The sequence below is a fragment of the Diceros bicornis genome, chromosome 32 (genome assembly GCF_020826845.1).
Source record: "Diceros bicornis minor isolate mBicDic1 chromosome 32, mDicBic1.mat.cur, whole genome shotgun sequence".
Taxonomy (NCBI): domain Eukaryota; kingdom Metazoa; phylum Chordata; class Mammalia; order Perissodactyla; family Rhinocerotidae; genus Diceros; species Diceros bicornis.
Window position 1 is genome coordinate 20299289 of NC_080771.1, and position 14476 is coordinate 20313764.

The following is a 14476-nucleotide window of genomic DNA, read 5'->3' on the forward strand; positions in this document are numbered from 1 at the left end:
TGGGAGGGGTGGTCCTCTATCCCCAACTCCCTCCCAACCTCCGACTTCCAATGACACCCTTTTCCTCCCTTTGCCCTTCAGTCCTCAAAGCTGTAACCCTTTCTGCTGTTGCTGGTCCCTGATGCCTCAAAACCCCTGTTGGATCCCTGAACTTGGCCCATTTCTCTAGTCCCTTCACTAAGACTTGAACCATCTAAGCTGGATTCCGTCTCCTGCTGGACCCGGATGGAAACGCCTTCTGGATCACTCTATTTACAATTTCCAACACTACCTTCTGTTCCGTGAATTGGCACTTCCCATTCTGTCCTTGTTCTTCTACCCAGCACATATTGTCTAACATTAAACATTTACTTGTTTATTTTCCTCGACCCCCCCACACTCTGGGATGGAAGGTCCAAGGGTGCAGGGATGTTTCTCTGTTTTGTTCGCTGTTCTGTCTCCACTGCTTGGGCACATAGCAGGCTATCAGCAAATATTTGTTGAATGAATGAGTGAAGGAATGAACGACGGACAATGGGAGCTATGAAAAGATAGCAGCGTGGTCCAAGCTGCAGGCAGAAGAGCTGACTCTCAATTTCTCCTCTCCTCTCCCCGCCCGGAATGCTGAGTGCCCTAGAAGGAGGCGGAAATGAGCGCGCTCAACAGCCCTCCAGCCGGGTGTTTACTTAATTAGGGCCTGTATCCCGAGGCTCGTTTGTGTTTAACTGTCCGCCTAATGGTTTCATCTGGCTCCGGGCCGGCGCAGGGGAACCTGCGAGGCGAGGGTAGGCGGGGCCACCGGGTACGGTCTGGAGTTTGCGCCGCGGCGATGCGGGTATCTAACCTCCCCTCGGGCGCGGAAAGCGCCCTCTGCGGGAGAGCGAGGCGAGGGAGGCGCGGAGCTCAGCGAGACGCCTCGGGCTTTTCCTGCTTGTTGTCCACCCCCAACTCACACCTGCTTGGGACCACAGGCCGGGTAACCGAGTGCTCCCGTGATACCAGATGCCAGTTGCTCGCCTTACCTTCAGCCGTGAAATTGAAGGATTACAGCATTTCTCCTTCTCTTAGTTTGGGGAATGTGAGGGTGCTACAGAGGAGAGAAATGGCTCGCGAGGCGGCGGCGGAGGACAAATGAGCCGGATCCTGAAGCAATGATACCAGGCAACATTTGGGCACTTGGTCTGTGCCAGGTGCTGAGTTTAGCGTTTTAAACATGGTAATTAATTTTATCCTCGCCTATATGTATTAGTTCATTTAATCCTAGTACTTTAGAGGGCAGGTGTCATAATAGCCCCATTTGACTGACGCATGCAGAACTGAGTCTCAGAGGGGTTATTTCACTGGCCTGAGACCACAGCGCTAATAAGTGTGGAACCTGGGTTTGAACGCAGGCGGTGCGGCCCCAGAGGCGATGCTCGGCTAGAGAGAGGACTCCCACCGTCGCAAAACAAACCGTTCTCCTCTTAGCCACAGGCCTAGTGGTGGGAAGGACAGGCAGGCCAGGTTAGCCCTTGAGGGCCAAAGAATCTATAATTAGAGACTCCAGTCTCCTCCTCAAACCCCTAAATCTGAGCCAGGGAGGGGGAGGGAGAGGACGAGGAGGCGTCAGCCTGGGGTTCTCAAGGCAGCTGGGGAAGGTGTGGACGCCTCGGAACAAGAGGGTAGGAAAGCTCAGCTCGGGGGGAGAGGGCGTGCAGGGTGGAGAGAGCGAGTCTCAGGACCGTTTCTGTGCCCGGGGCCCACTTTTGTGCCGCGAAGACGAAAGCACTTCAGGTCTAAAGTAGAGGAAGGAATCCCAGCTCCGCCGCATGTCTCCCAGGAAGGACGTAGAAGAGCTGTTTCGAAGGGAGGCTGACTGGAAGGCTGATTTGCGCAGCAAGCATAGTTTTTACTTAGATTATATTCAGTATTTTAGACAAATAAAAAGTCGTGTTTTTTAAATGCCTTTATTTACATTTTACATAAAGTCGAAAAAGTGTTATATTTTTTTGGAGGGGGGGTGTTGCTGGAGACGATGGGGCTAATAATCACCCCTCTACCTCCAGCCCTTTGGCGCCACCACGGCTTCGGGAACTCGGGGACCGTCTGTGTTAGCCTCCATTTGTTTGGCTGTGCAAGGGAAGTGAAGAGTCTTCCGCAAGTTGTAGCAAATTCTGTAACGCAGTCCCTCGGGACCTCACTGCCAGTTTTAAATCCTCGGAGTCCTCAGAGCCAGCTGGCGTGGGAGGTGAAGAAAGAGGCAGGGGGCAGCCCTCACCGTAGCCCGGTGTGGAGCGGACACACCCGGCCTCCATCAAAGCTTTGGATAACAGAGCGGCTCGGGGGAGCATGAATGGGGCGCCTCTGTTTCCAGTCGGGTTCAGATGCGTCTCCACTTTTTTTCCACTGTAGCCGCAAGGCACAGAAACATTTTTCTTCGCATACTGAGGAGTGGGGTGGGATGTTTTGTGCCCCCCCCCAACCCAGAAGCTGTGAGACAGGGCCTGGTTCCCTGCCGGGAGCAGCTCCAGAAAGGCCCAGAGAACGCAGGAGGGCACCACAGAGGACAGGAGGGGCTTCGCGGATGCCTGGACCACGCCAGCCGCGGCCCCACCTGCGAGGGGGCGGGACCTTGCGGCGCTGGGCCAATCAGCACCTACCTGCGCTCACCTGGCCTCTTCCCGCTGGCTCCCTCGTACCGCGGTGCTCAAAGGCTTGCGGAGAGCTTAGTGGAGCGCTAAGCAGCCGTCGCGGCAGCTTCTTCACTCCTCTCTGTCCAGCCATGGGGCTCCCTAGTGGCCCTCTCGCGTCCCTCCTCTTCCTCCTACTCCAGGTACTCCACTGGCTTGCCCTGACCCGGCCGGGATGCTCCCTGGAGGGCGGGCGGGGTCCGCACGTGGCGGTGGCGTCGGGGAGAGCGCGGGGCTGGGCTCCTTGGGGGTCAAAGTAGTCCAGGGAGCCGGGTAAGGAATCCCGGGATGGGTGTGCAGGGCCGGGCACGCCTGTGACCCTGCCTCCCTCCCTCTTTTCCGTCTCTTCCCTCAGGCGCAGGTTTGCTGGCTCCCGTGCGTGGCTTCCGAGCCGTGTGGGGCGGGCTTCGGGGAAGCTGAAGTGACCTTGGAGGCGGGAGGCGTGGAGCTGGAGCCGGGCCAGGCGCCAGGGAAAGGTAAGACCCTCCAAGAGCCCGCCGGGTGGAACTGCGGGGTGGGGGCTGCTCCCGTGTGGCCCGCACGAGGGGTGTCTAGGCTTGGGGGGGGCCTCTGGTGCCGCCTCAGGTATGGGGGAGACGCAGGAAGCGTCTCGGGGGCTGGCATGGGGGTGGGCGGCTGACGGCGAAGGACGGAGAGCATAGCGCCCTCTGAGGTCGAACCCCTCCTTGCCTCGCGGCGGCAGCTTACCTTGACGCCCTCCTTCGGGGTGCGAGGGGGTGCGGGGCAGCTGAGCTCCTTACTCCGCCCGGACGTGGGAAGGTCTACCCCGCTGGCCCCAGCGGAGGAATGCGCCGTCCACATTCCTCCCTCAACCCCCGCGCAGGTGTGAGGATGAGCCGTGCCCCGGGCAGCCCCCTTCGCCCCTCTCTCGGGCCCCCTTTGTGTACCGTGCTTTGTGTCTCCGACAGACAGACCGGGTCTGTTTCTCTTCTTCGCTCCCCTCCCCCGCCTGCCCCCCTTCTTCCCCGGCAGCTGGAATGCACTCTTAACCCTGCCTTTCCCGGAGGGCCTGCGCCCCTGCAGCCTCCCTGGAAACTGGGCCTGGCACACCTGGGCTGGGGCCATCCAGCACTGGGGACACCCCCCGGGGGGTCTTGGGACTGGAATGTTAGGGCACTTGGGTGAGTAGGGGGTCCCAAGCCGGAAGATCTTGAGCTGCAAGGGCGGTGGATGGGAGATCAAAGCACATTTTTGATCTCTCAATTACTTATCCCCCCGACTCCAAGTTCAAAAATTTGAGTGTGGGGTCATTTTGGTGTGAAGAACCAGTGTGTTATGAGACCCAGGCAGCTGCCACTTATGAAGGCCTCTTTCCATCCATCCAGTACAGTGGGGGTTCCTCCCCTGAATCAAACCCTAGTTCTTAAACAGAAGTGTAACCCAGGATCCTTGGGTGGGGTTCCAGAGGATCTTGAACCTGTGAAATTTCTAAGACCTTGTGTATGCATTTTTCTGGGGAAGGGATCTACAGTTTACCCGGCTTTCAAAACAATTAAGACGGTTGCCACGTAGCATTTTTCTAATGCCCCCATCAACATACCCCTCACCCCAGGTACAAATGCCCACAGCTTGACTGTGGAGGTGTGATGCCTAGGGCACAGAATGGCTCTCCTTTGTTTCTCCAAAAGAGGATTGGAGGCCTTGAGTCTGTGGAAGCCTTTTTTTCTTTTCCCAAATAACTCTGCAGATTGACAAAACAATTAACACCCAGGCTAGGCCAGGCTCCTTAAACTCCTGGCTGTAGGAGCCAAGGAGAGGCATTAAGAGGCCATGCCTCATAAACTTTAAATTCTTGCATGTGGGTTTATTATGGACTGGCTAAGAACTGCAACTCAGCCAACCTGTAAAAATGTTAACTTGGGCAGGGCCCCAAATCCAATTCCGGCTCCCTGAGGAAGCTTTATGGCTAACCAGACCTCTGCCAAATCTATGCCCTTCCCCCTCATTGTCAAGTTCTTCGACTACAGTCTTGGAGAGCAGGCTATGGCTTTGAGTGTTGTCTGTGCCTTATCTTTCTTATTGACCAAGAAATATCAGATTAACTGACACTTCACTAAGCTTGAGGTTGTTGAGGGGAAGCGGTGATCAGGTTTTCGATTTCACGGTCCAGTTGGCAAGTGTTTCTCGGTGACGTCAGACATTTTAAAACTTTTGAGAAAATTCCGCTTTCCCGGATGTCTGGTTCATGGTTGTGAAAATGGTGGGTTCATGCCAGGAGCACACCTGGGTTAAAAAACAAAGAGTGGGTTAACGTGCTTGGGCTAACCTTGCGCCTTCCTGCAACATGACGAGTTCTTAGAGCAGTCTTCCCGTGAAATAGGCTATCACCCTCTTTTGTAAGTAAAAGCAAATTTCTGGGTCCAATTGGTCCCAATAAATTGGGACTCCCTAACAAAAAATATTGGTATTTCTCCCCTTACTCCTGAGCTGCTGACATCTTTCTACCTCCCCACCTCCACCCCAGCTCCCCATCCTCAGTACACAGGAGCCCCAGCCTGGATCCAGCCACGTTGAAAGGGTTATCCTCAGGGTACATACAAACTCTCAAGTTCGGCCAAACAGGCAGTAGTTTCCATATTGCTAAGGAACAGTTGCCCCTGTTGTTTGCCCCTGGGTTATGAATATCACAGGTGTCTATGAAGTTGAGCTCAAAGAAATTATCCTATATAATTAATACCTTGTTTGTATGTGCATTTTCTTCTTCAAAGCACTTCCACAGCTCTGAGCTTGCTTTATTCTCCTGACATTCTCTGGAAGCTGGTAAGGTAAATATTAAACAACTTGAGCTCTTAATCTCAGAGTTGGGACTTCAGAAACCCTGTTGCCCAGCCCTGCCGAAAGTTTTAAAGGTGGAGAAACAGAGGAACCGCTTAATGGATTCAATTCACTAGACTAAACAGCTCGTGAGCTTCCTTGAGGGTCACAGGCATCACTTTTACCTCTAGGTTTATGTCCAGGACCTGGTCCTTAATAGGATACTCAGTAGGTATTTACATGAATCATGACAATCTTGACAATCTTACAGATGAAACCTGAGTGGTTGTGGTTTCACCAAAGCCATCACTGCAGTGACCAGCTGGGACTTGAATGGAAGTTCCTAACTCCCAACTTCTGTGGCGTTTTTTATCACTAGAAAGTGGGAAGCAGGTGAAATAAAGAAGTGGAATATTGGAGCGCCAAATCCCGCAGACACCAATAACAACCCTCTACCCCAAAAGCACTTAGTCATTTATTCCGTTTTATCATAGGGTTCTCCTGAAACATTCCTGTAAAGGAAACTGGCTTGGATACAGTCTCGAAGTGTCCTAGTGATGGGGGCTTAGGTCAGGTGAAGCTGGGCTTGCCTAGACCAAGAGTGAGAGGATAATTTGGAGGGAGGTAGAGCAGGAATGTTCCCACACCTCAACCCCACAGTCTGCAGTCTGCCTTCCTTCAAGTGTGGTCTAGAAGCAAAGACAAAGGAGAGGTGGGAGGAAGGGACTTGCGTGGTACTAGTGCAGTGGTTAAAAGTGAGTGACCTGAAGTTGTCTATACATCCTTAATGGTAAACATTTGCGAGAGGCAGCTTAATTACGGTAAAGAAACCCAGTACTTCATTATGGCCCCTCAGCAGGTTCAGCTCACCCTTAGTCAGCATTTGGGTGAGATTAAAGCTAACCCTTATTAGCTTTGGTAGGAAACTTCAAAGTTTGGTAATGAATCTGACTGAGCATGAGTTAACTTCAGGATGGTTTTGCTTATTTCAACTTGTGTAAAAATTGCCCTGTTTTTGGATCCCCCATTCTGGGCTATGCCCTGTATTTATATTTTATTCCTTCGGTTAACATACATTTAGCATCTGCATGTATCAGGCACTGTTCTAGAACTGCAGCTAAGGCAATGAACAAAACTAAGTCCTTGCCCTTGGGGAACTTACAGTCTAATATTATTTTTTATGCTTATGACTGCCTTGCAAAGCAGGTGGTGGTAACTTCCCCTTAAACTGTAAAAAGGGGGTAAGGAACTTGACATGAGGTCACTGGGGCAGTCAGCAGGAAGGCCAGGGTTCAAACCCAGGGGGATTCTACAATGCCCAATAAATCTGCCTCTGAGGAATGATTATCTGGGAACTGGGGTTTCGAGCTTGGCCGGCTGCCTTCCCGGCTTAGCAGCGGAGTAGGGTTGGTTGCTGAAGCCTGTCGTACATCACTGTTAGCCTGTGCCTGGGGAGCAGGTCTCCAACCTCTAGTCTACCCACCTCCTCACGTGGCACTCTGTTCCTAGGTTACCCAGTGCAGGGTGAGCTCACCTCTTTGCTGAGTGAGGAAGGCATTGCTTACAATGAGCAATGAGCTCTCCAAGGGCTGGAAACTACAGCTCTGCAAAGCATTTGGAGGATGATGGAGAAGGAGGGAGAGAAGGGCTTCCCCTCCCCAAATGAGTTAAGGCTTTGATTCTGAGGCTGAACTGTCTCCATTCAGAGAACCACTGTTATTGAAGAATAACATATGTGGACAAAAGTGCTTTGGGCTGATAAGTGTACAGCTTGATGAACGTCACAAATTTAAAACCCCCATGTACCGAGCACACAGATCAAGCACACAAACCGCATTACCATGCCTCAAATGCCCCTTCCTTCCCAGTCTCTATCCTCCTCCACAAGAAAAGCACTGTCGTGACTTCTAATACCATAGATTAATTTGCCTGTATTTGAATTTTATGTAAAAGAATCATACAGAATATCCTCTTGGATCTGGCTTCTTTTACTACACATTGTGAAATTCTTCTATAGTTCTGGATATGATTGTAGTTGATTCTCATTGTGTGATTGATTCCATTATGTGACTATCTACAGTTCTACTTATTGATAGGTGTTTGAGAAGTTTCCATGTTTTGGCTGTTACGATTAGTGCTGCTGTGAACATTATTATTCCAGACTTTTGGTGAAACTACACATGCAATCTCTAAGGTACATACCTGGGAGCATAATTGCTGAGTTAACTGAGGATGACCTGAGAATCTCAGCACTGTGGCTGTGTACTAAGAAGTCAGCTTTTCTTTGTCTTGATGTGGCTGAGTCTCTTCTGGATCTACCATCCCCCTCCTCCAACAGTCTCCTTACCAGACCCGTCCCTTCTGGATTCTTGATTCTTACCTGGCCCTATGCTAAGAGACAGCAAGTCTTTATTATGTATTTGGTCATAGCCTTTGTCTTGGAGGGTATCCTTTATTGGTCCTGAAGCTAATGCTTGTTACTTTCCCCCAAAGTAGAAAGGGAATCTGGAAAGGGCCCTGAATTTCTTAGGTGAAGCCTTCTTCTTGGGTGGAGAGTTTTATCCTGGCCAGTGTGTGGGTGCACAGCAGCCTCCTCATATGGCTAGGGTGGTAGAGTCCAACTCCTCCCTCGTTATAGAGACAGGGAAGTGTCTGAGACCCAAGGCCAAGCTGAGTGGTCATTCAACCAACAAATTTCTGAGTACCTGCTGGGTGCTAGATGTTCAGAGGCGAGCAAGGCCCGTAGCTCCTTAACCTCAGTGAGCTCCCCGATTAGAGGATGAAGCAGATCAGCCACCAGGCAGTTTTAATAGTGAATCCTTTATATAGTGAATAGTGAATTTAATAGTGAATAACATACTTATTGAGCACCAACTAAGCGCCAGGTACTGTTCTAGGTGCTGGGGATACGTTAGTGAGCAAAACATGCACAAAATCCAGGCCTCAGGAGCCATTTACCTGCTAGTGGAGGGAGACAGACAAAATAAGTTATACACACACACATATATTAAGTATAATATTTATTATATATGTAACATATATAATATATGATCAAGTGGGAGGTGGGGGAGAAAAAATGTGGAGTCACATAAGAAGGGCTGCTGACGTGTTCTTGGGTGGGGGCCGGGTGGACCTGGAGGAAGTGATGTCCAAGCCAGAGGCTGGGGAAGAGTTAGGCAAGGGGGTTGGGGCATGAGAGGTAGCGGAGAGTGTTCCTGGAAAAGGAACAGCATATGGGGTCCAGGAACCCATATTTAGTCTGGCTGGACCATGGAGTGTGAGGTTGGGGGAGGCAAAAGGAGAAGTAGGCAGGGTCCAGTCTAGCTTGGAATTTGTCCTATCCCATAACAGAGGCAGCAAGGGGTTTGGGAAAGACAGGAGAAGTGGCTGCGTCTCTGAGGTCTCCTCTGGAACCAGGACACTGGGCCCCACCTCAGCATCCATTCTTGACTCCCCTTTCGGACTTTTCCCAGACCCCTAGGACATGGTCAGCCTCAGTTGAATTTTTCTCTTCATTTCATTTAGTTTCCTGGCATTGCCAAGCCAGGCAGCAGGGCTGGTGAGGACGGGCTTTCCAACAAAACGAGACAAAAAAAATGCAACCTAAACACCATTTACTGAGAGCTTACTGAGTTCCAGAAACTACAGTATGTACTTTATGTAATAAACCCCTTTAATCCTCCTAAAAGCCCCGTGAGGGGGGTAGAGTTGGTCTCATTTAACTGGGGCTTGTAACTTTGTAACCTTTCCGAGGTCACCTACCTAGTAAATTTGGAGTTAAGATTTGAACCCAGGTTGGACTCCTAAGTGTGAGGTACTAACCATTTGGGAGTTAGGTGAGAGAGGGGAAGAGGTCGTGAGTCTTCTGGCCCCAGTTAAGCTGCGGGAAGATTGGAAATAGTTAAACTTCTGACCCAAGAGCTTCAAATTCCTGTTCCCTCCACAGGCCTCTGTTAATCACCAGGCACTTCTATCCGAGACCCCTGGCCTCCCTTTTAGGATGTGGGGGAATAGGGAGGGTTCAGATACCATTCTCCCTGACAGCTCTCAGCAGAGAATCTGCTTCTGGCTACTCGTCTTCTGCCTCTCCTCACCCCACCCCCACCTTGCTCTGAGTGGAGGAGCTTGACATAAACGCTGTGCCCCCTCCCCCAGCCAAATCTGGGCACTTTTGTGGTTCTGGGTTACCTAGAGCATTGGTGGTCTCTAAATTCCTCAAGCTGACAGAATCCCCTCCAGGCTGCAGCAGCTATGGTCCCGCTGGACTTCAGTTGTGTTGGGGTCCTGCTGCTTGCTCAGTGAACCAAAATGCCTTATCCTGGGAAAGAAAGCCAGATGAACACCTTCCTTTCCCCCTCTACCCCATCTGTGAACTCAACTCTGGCTTTGTTGCTGTCTGAAATCTGAGGAGACCACTCAGAGCCAGGGCCACACGGCCAGGAGGTGGCAGTGCTGGTGGCTGCTTCCCCCTCATGAGAGATTCTCTAGGCTCCACAGAACCCTAGGGAGGAGAGATCTGTCCTCCCCTAGGACTTGGGGGCATCTCAAGGGTGAGATGGGGAAATGGGGCTGAGGAGGCACAATCGCAGGCCTTCCTCTTCCCCCCAATGTCAGTAATCCCACTTTTGTTTGTTGAAGAGCACATAAGATTAGTTCAAAATTACATCTCTATTACCAAGAAACCTTAAACTTATGTTGGAGACCAGAAGTAGATTGATCTTACCCAGGGGTTCCAACCTCAGGGTCGCACATTAGCTTTAGGAAGTCTTTGCTCCCCTGGAATTAATTGTGTACAAGAGTACATGTGTATTTTTCTGAGAAGATTCCTCTCCAAAATTTGGGAGCCATAGCATACTCTCTGCTTTCTCTTGCCCTCATGTCCAGGTCCATTCAAAAATTCTTCACATTCTTGTCAAATCCAGCAGTGGGGACAGGTTTGATGGTGTACATCCGGGCACAGGCAAGGGAAAATGGGGTTCTAGGCCTGGTTTCTCATCCCAAACTATGTGGCCTGAGGCAAGTTAGTCTGGTCCCAGCTCCTTGGCTTTGAGGTTTTAACTGTCCTGTGTGTAGAAGTACCTCCCGTAGCCCTGGAGGTATGAGAAGGTAGACTGTTGGTTGGTCAGTTTGAGGGCAGGGATGGAGGGCTCAACTACCTTCCTGGGTGTCTTGCTTAAAGTTAGCTGCCTTCTCACAACGAGCCCCATCTTGTTGTAGCTTCAGGCAGGGAGAAAAGACAGCTACTTGTGGGCTCTCCACACACAAGCCAGAACAAGATGCCAGGCCCACACCCTTCCCTCTCCTTGTGGAGTCAGATCCAGCTGGGGCTTCCCACCAGGGCTTCAAGACCTGCTATTTTCTTGTCTTTTGTGGTCTTTTTCCACTTCTAGAATTCTCCTGCATTCCCCAACTGGGACTCAACCATACTCCACCTGGTTTACCCCTGCCTTTGGCCTCTGAGTCAGTAGTTTGCAAGTTTGACTGATTATCAGAATTGCCTAGGGAGCTTTTTATTTATATCACACTCCCCTCCATATATACTATTTTATACTGTTTATGTAGGGTTGGGCTGGCTGGTTGGGATTTTACATTAATACGTGAATATGTTCACTGTAAAGACAATGTTTTTCAATAAAATATGTAGCACTTGCTATGTGACAGGTACAGCTCTTAAGTTCTTAGCATTTTACATGTATCAGCTCATTTAATCACCATAACATCTCTTAGGGTAGGTAGTACTATTATTATCCCCATTTTACAATGAGGAAACTGAGGCCAGAGAGGTTAAGTAACTTGCCCAAGATCACACAGCTAATAAATAGTAGAGCTTGGATTCAAATCCAAGCAGCCTGAGCTTTAACCACTGAACTCCACTGCCTCTCAATAGAAGCAAATCAGAAATAAACACATGAACATTCTTCCTTAGTTCTACTCCCTAAGGATAAGCACAGTTAATGGTTTAATGTGAATCCTTATAGACCTTTTTATGTACAAAAAAAGTTATGTATGCATACAGGAATTTTTAAAACAAGAATTGGACTATATCAGGGCCGGCCCCGTGGCTTAGCGGTTAAGGGTGCGTGCCCTGCTGCTGGCGGCCCGGGTTCGGATCCTGGGCACACACTGACGCACTGCTTCCCTGGCCATGCTGAGGCCGCGTCCCACATACAGCGACTAGAAGGATGTGCAACTATGACATACAACTATCTACTGGGACTTTGGGGAAAGAAAAGGAGGAGGATTGGCAATAGATGTTAGCTCAGAGCTGGCCTTCCTCAGCAAAAAGAGGAGGATTAGCATGGATGTTAGCTCAGGGCTGATCTTCCTCACCAAAAAAAAAAAAAAAAAAAGAATTGGATTATATCATGCATACAAACGTTATTCTGCAACTTGCTTTTTTAACTTACTGAATCACAGGCATCACAGGCATTTCCAGACCGTTAAATACACATCTCTCTTGTTTAACTGCTCCATAGTGTTCCACATGGTGGATATATCATGATTTATTTAGCTAATCCCCTATTTTTATCTTTTACATATGTGGAAGTGGGGAGGAGTTAACATAAAAATTGTAAAGTGTTTGGATTTTTAGAAATCCAGCTATCAGGAATCGCCTTATTAGGAAAGATTGCTGTAGAAAGATGATCAAATGAATTGTTTATCTTAACCCTATCTGGATAAATTAAGCTTTTATGTTTGAATAATGCCTTTAAGAACAGGCTTTGGGGGCCAGCCCCGTGGCATAGGAGTTAAGTATGTGCACTCTGCTGCTGGCGGCCTGGGCTCGGACCCCAGGTGTGCACCGGCACACCGATGCACCGCTTGTCAGGCCATGCTGTGGCAGCATCCCATATAAAGTAAAGGAAGATGGGCATGAATGTTAGCCCAGGGCCAGTCTCTCACCAAAAAGAGGAGGATTGGCATGGATGTTAGCTCAGGGCTGATCTTCCTCACACACACAAAAAAAAGAACAGGCTTTGCAGTAAGCTTAATAAGGGTGCTATACCATTCAAAAATCATTGGTTTTCACACTAACCATTGTTTTATGACTTAATTATCTGAATAATGTTTCAAAAGCATTTGAAATCACCAAAAATAAAAAAAATTTAAATTGCATAACTCAAGTAAACTGTCAAATTTATTAGCACTAGCATTATTTTCCTTGGGTGTTGAGAGCTTGAGAATGTGACATTCAGTCAAGGCAAAAGATATTTTTCTCAAGTTTTTCTTTAGATTTCAAAATCTAGTTCCGCAAGCATTTTGCTGAATAGAAGTTGATTTCCATTCTTAAAGAGGATACTCATTTCTGATCTTATTTTCGCTCAGGAGATGCTTATGGGTTCTTTCTTAAACCCAAATATTGCTGTAATAAACAGTCTTGTACAGGGCGGTTGCATTGATGTAAAGAATGCATTCTTGAAAACCTCAAATCATGACTCCCATGATTCAAGACTTGTGTTCTCATATGAACATATGAAATGTATGTGTGTGGGGTGAGGGAGCTAGGGGAATGCTTACAATTCACTAGTCTCTCCGGCTTTGGAATTATGTGACTTTTTACACTTTTTCTTAATTTGAGGGATTTGCACTTCTTCAAACTTAGCATACAAAGTGAGATTTTAACATTTATGGCACCATTTCAAATTTCTGCAATTGAAGCTTGCATAACATATAACCATATTATAATATATGCCAGCCTTGGTGGTCTAGTGGTTAAGATTCGGTGCTCCCACCGCCACAGCCGGGTTCATTTCCCAGTCAGGGAACCACACCACCCGTCTCTCCGTTGTCATACTGTGGTGGCTGCGTGTTGTTGAGATACTGAAAGCCTTGCCACCGGTATTTCAAATACCAGCAGAGTGGGCTTGCCCTGGTGGCCTAGTGGATAAGTTTGGCGTGCTCCACTTTGGTGGCCTGGGTTCGGTTCCTGGGCACGGACCTACACCACTCATCAATGGCCGTGCCTTGGTGGTGGCCCACATACAAAAAAAAGAGGAAGATTGGGCCGGCCCGGTGGCTTAGTGGTTAAGTTTGCACGCTCCGCTTTGGCGGCCCACGGTTCACAGGTTCGGATCCCAGTCGTGGACCGACATACTGCTCCTCAAGCTATGCTGTGGCAGCGTCCCATATAAAGTAGAGGGAGATGGGCATGGATGTTAGCCCAGGGCCAATCTTCCTCAGCAAAAAGAGGAGGATTGGCAACAGATGTTAGCTCAGGGCTAATCTTCCTCAGGAAAAAAAAAAAAAGGAAGATTGGCAACAGCTGTTAGCTCAGGGTGACTCTTCCTCAGCAAAAAAATAAAAAATAAAAAAAATACCAGCAGGATCACCCATGGTTGATAGGTTTCAGCAGAGCTTCCAGACTAAGACAGACTAGGAAGAAAGACGTGGCCACCTTCTTCAGAAAAAATTGGCCATGAAAACCCTGAGAATAGCAGTTGAATGTTGTCTGATATAGCACCATAAAGTGAGAGGATGGTGCAAAAAGACCGGGCAGGGTTCCGCTCTGCTGTACACAGGGTCACGAGGAGTTGGAATCAACTCCACGGCATTAACAAGAAATTGTATAGAGTGCCTGAGCTGGAGTTCTGGAGCCACAGTGCCTGGGTTAAATCTGTTTACCCACTTACTAGCTGTGGAAACTTGGGTAAGTTACTTAACCTCTATGCCCCAGTTCGCTCATCTGTAAAATAGGGATAATAATAAGGATCTCATAAGGGTGTAGTGAGGATTAAGTGAGTTAGTGTATGAAAAAGCATGCAGTAAATAAATGTTAGGTGTTGGTGGTAATAACAGCAGCATTGTTATAGTTTGTGTACATTTTTCTTTAGAATGCAGTCCTAGAAGCAAAATTGTTGGGTCAGAGGATTTGCATAGTTCATTCAACAGTTATTAAACACCTGCTTTGTACCAGGTACTGTGCTTAGCGTTGGGGTACAGTGACAAGCAAAGAGACTAGTAAGGAAGATAGACAATTAGATAATAACAAGTAAACATATCATTACAAGTTGTAATAAATTCTATGGAAGAAATTATGTAGAACTAGGAGAGTT

General features: G+C 48.8%; 1 protein-coding gene across 1 annotated transcript in view; it reads left to right on the plus strand.

The window, feature by feature from the left end:
• Positions 1-2313: 2313 nt before the first annotated feature.
• Positions 2314-14476, plus strand: part of CDH3 (cadherin 3) — a 44020-nt gene continuing 31857 nt past the window's right edge. Inside the window, 3 exon segments of the mRNA XM_058528123.1 lie at positions 2314-2423; positions 2426-2791; positions 3004-3124. Of these exon segments, the coding sequence (XP_058384106.1) occupies positions 2343-2423; positions 2426-2791; positions 3004-3124 (568 nt within the window). The 5' untranslated portion in view covers positions 2314-2342.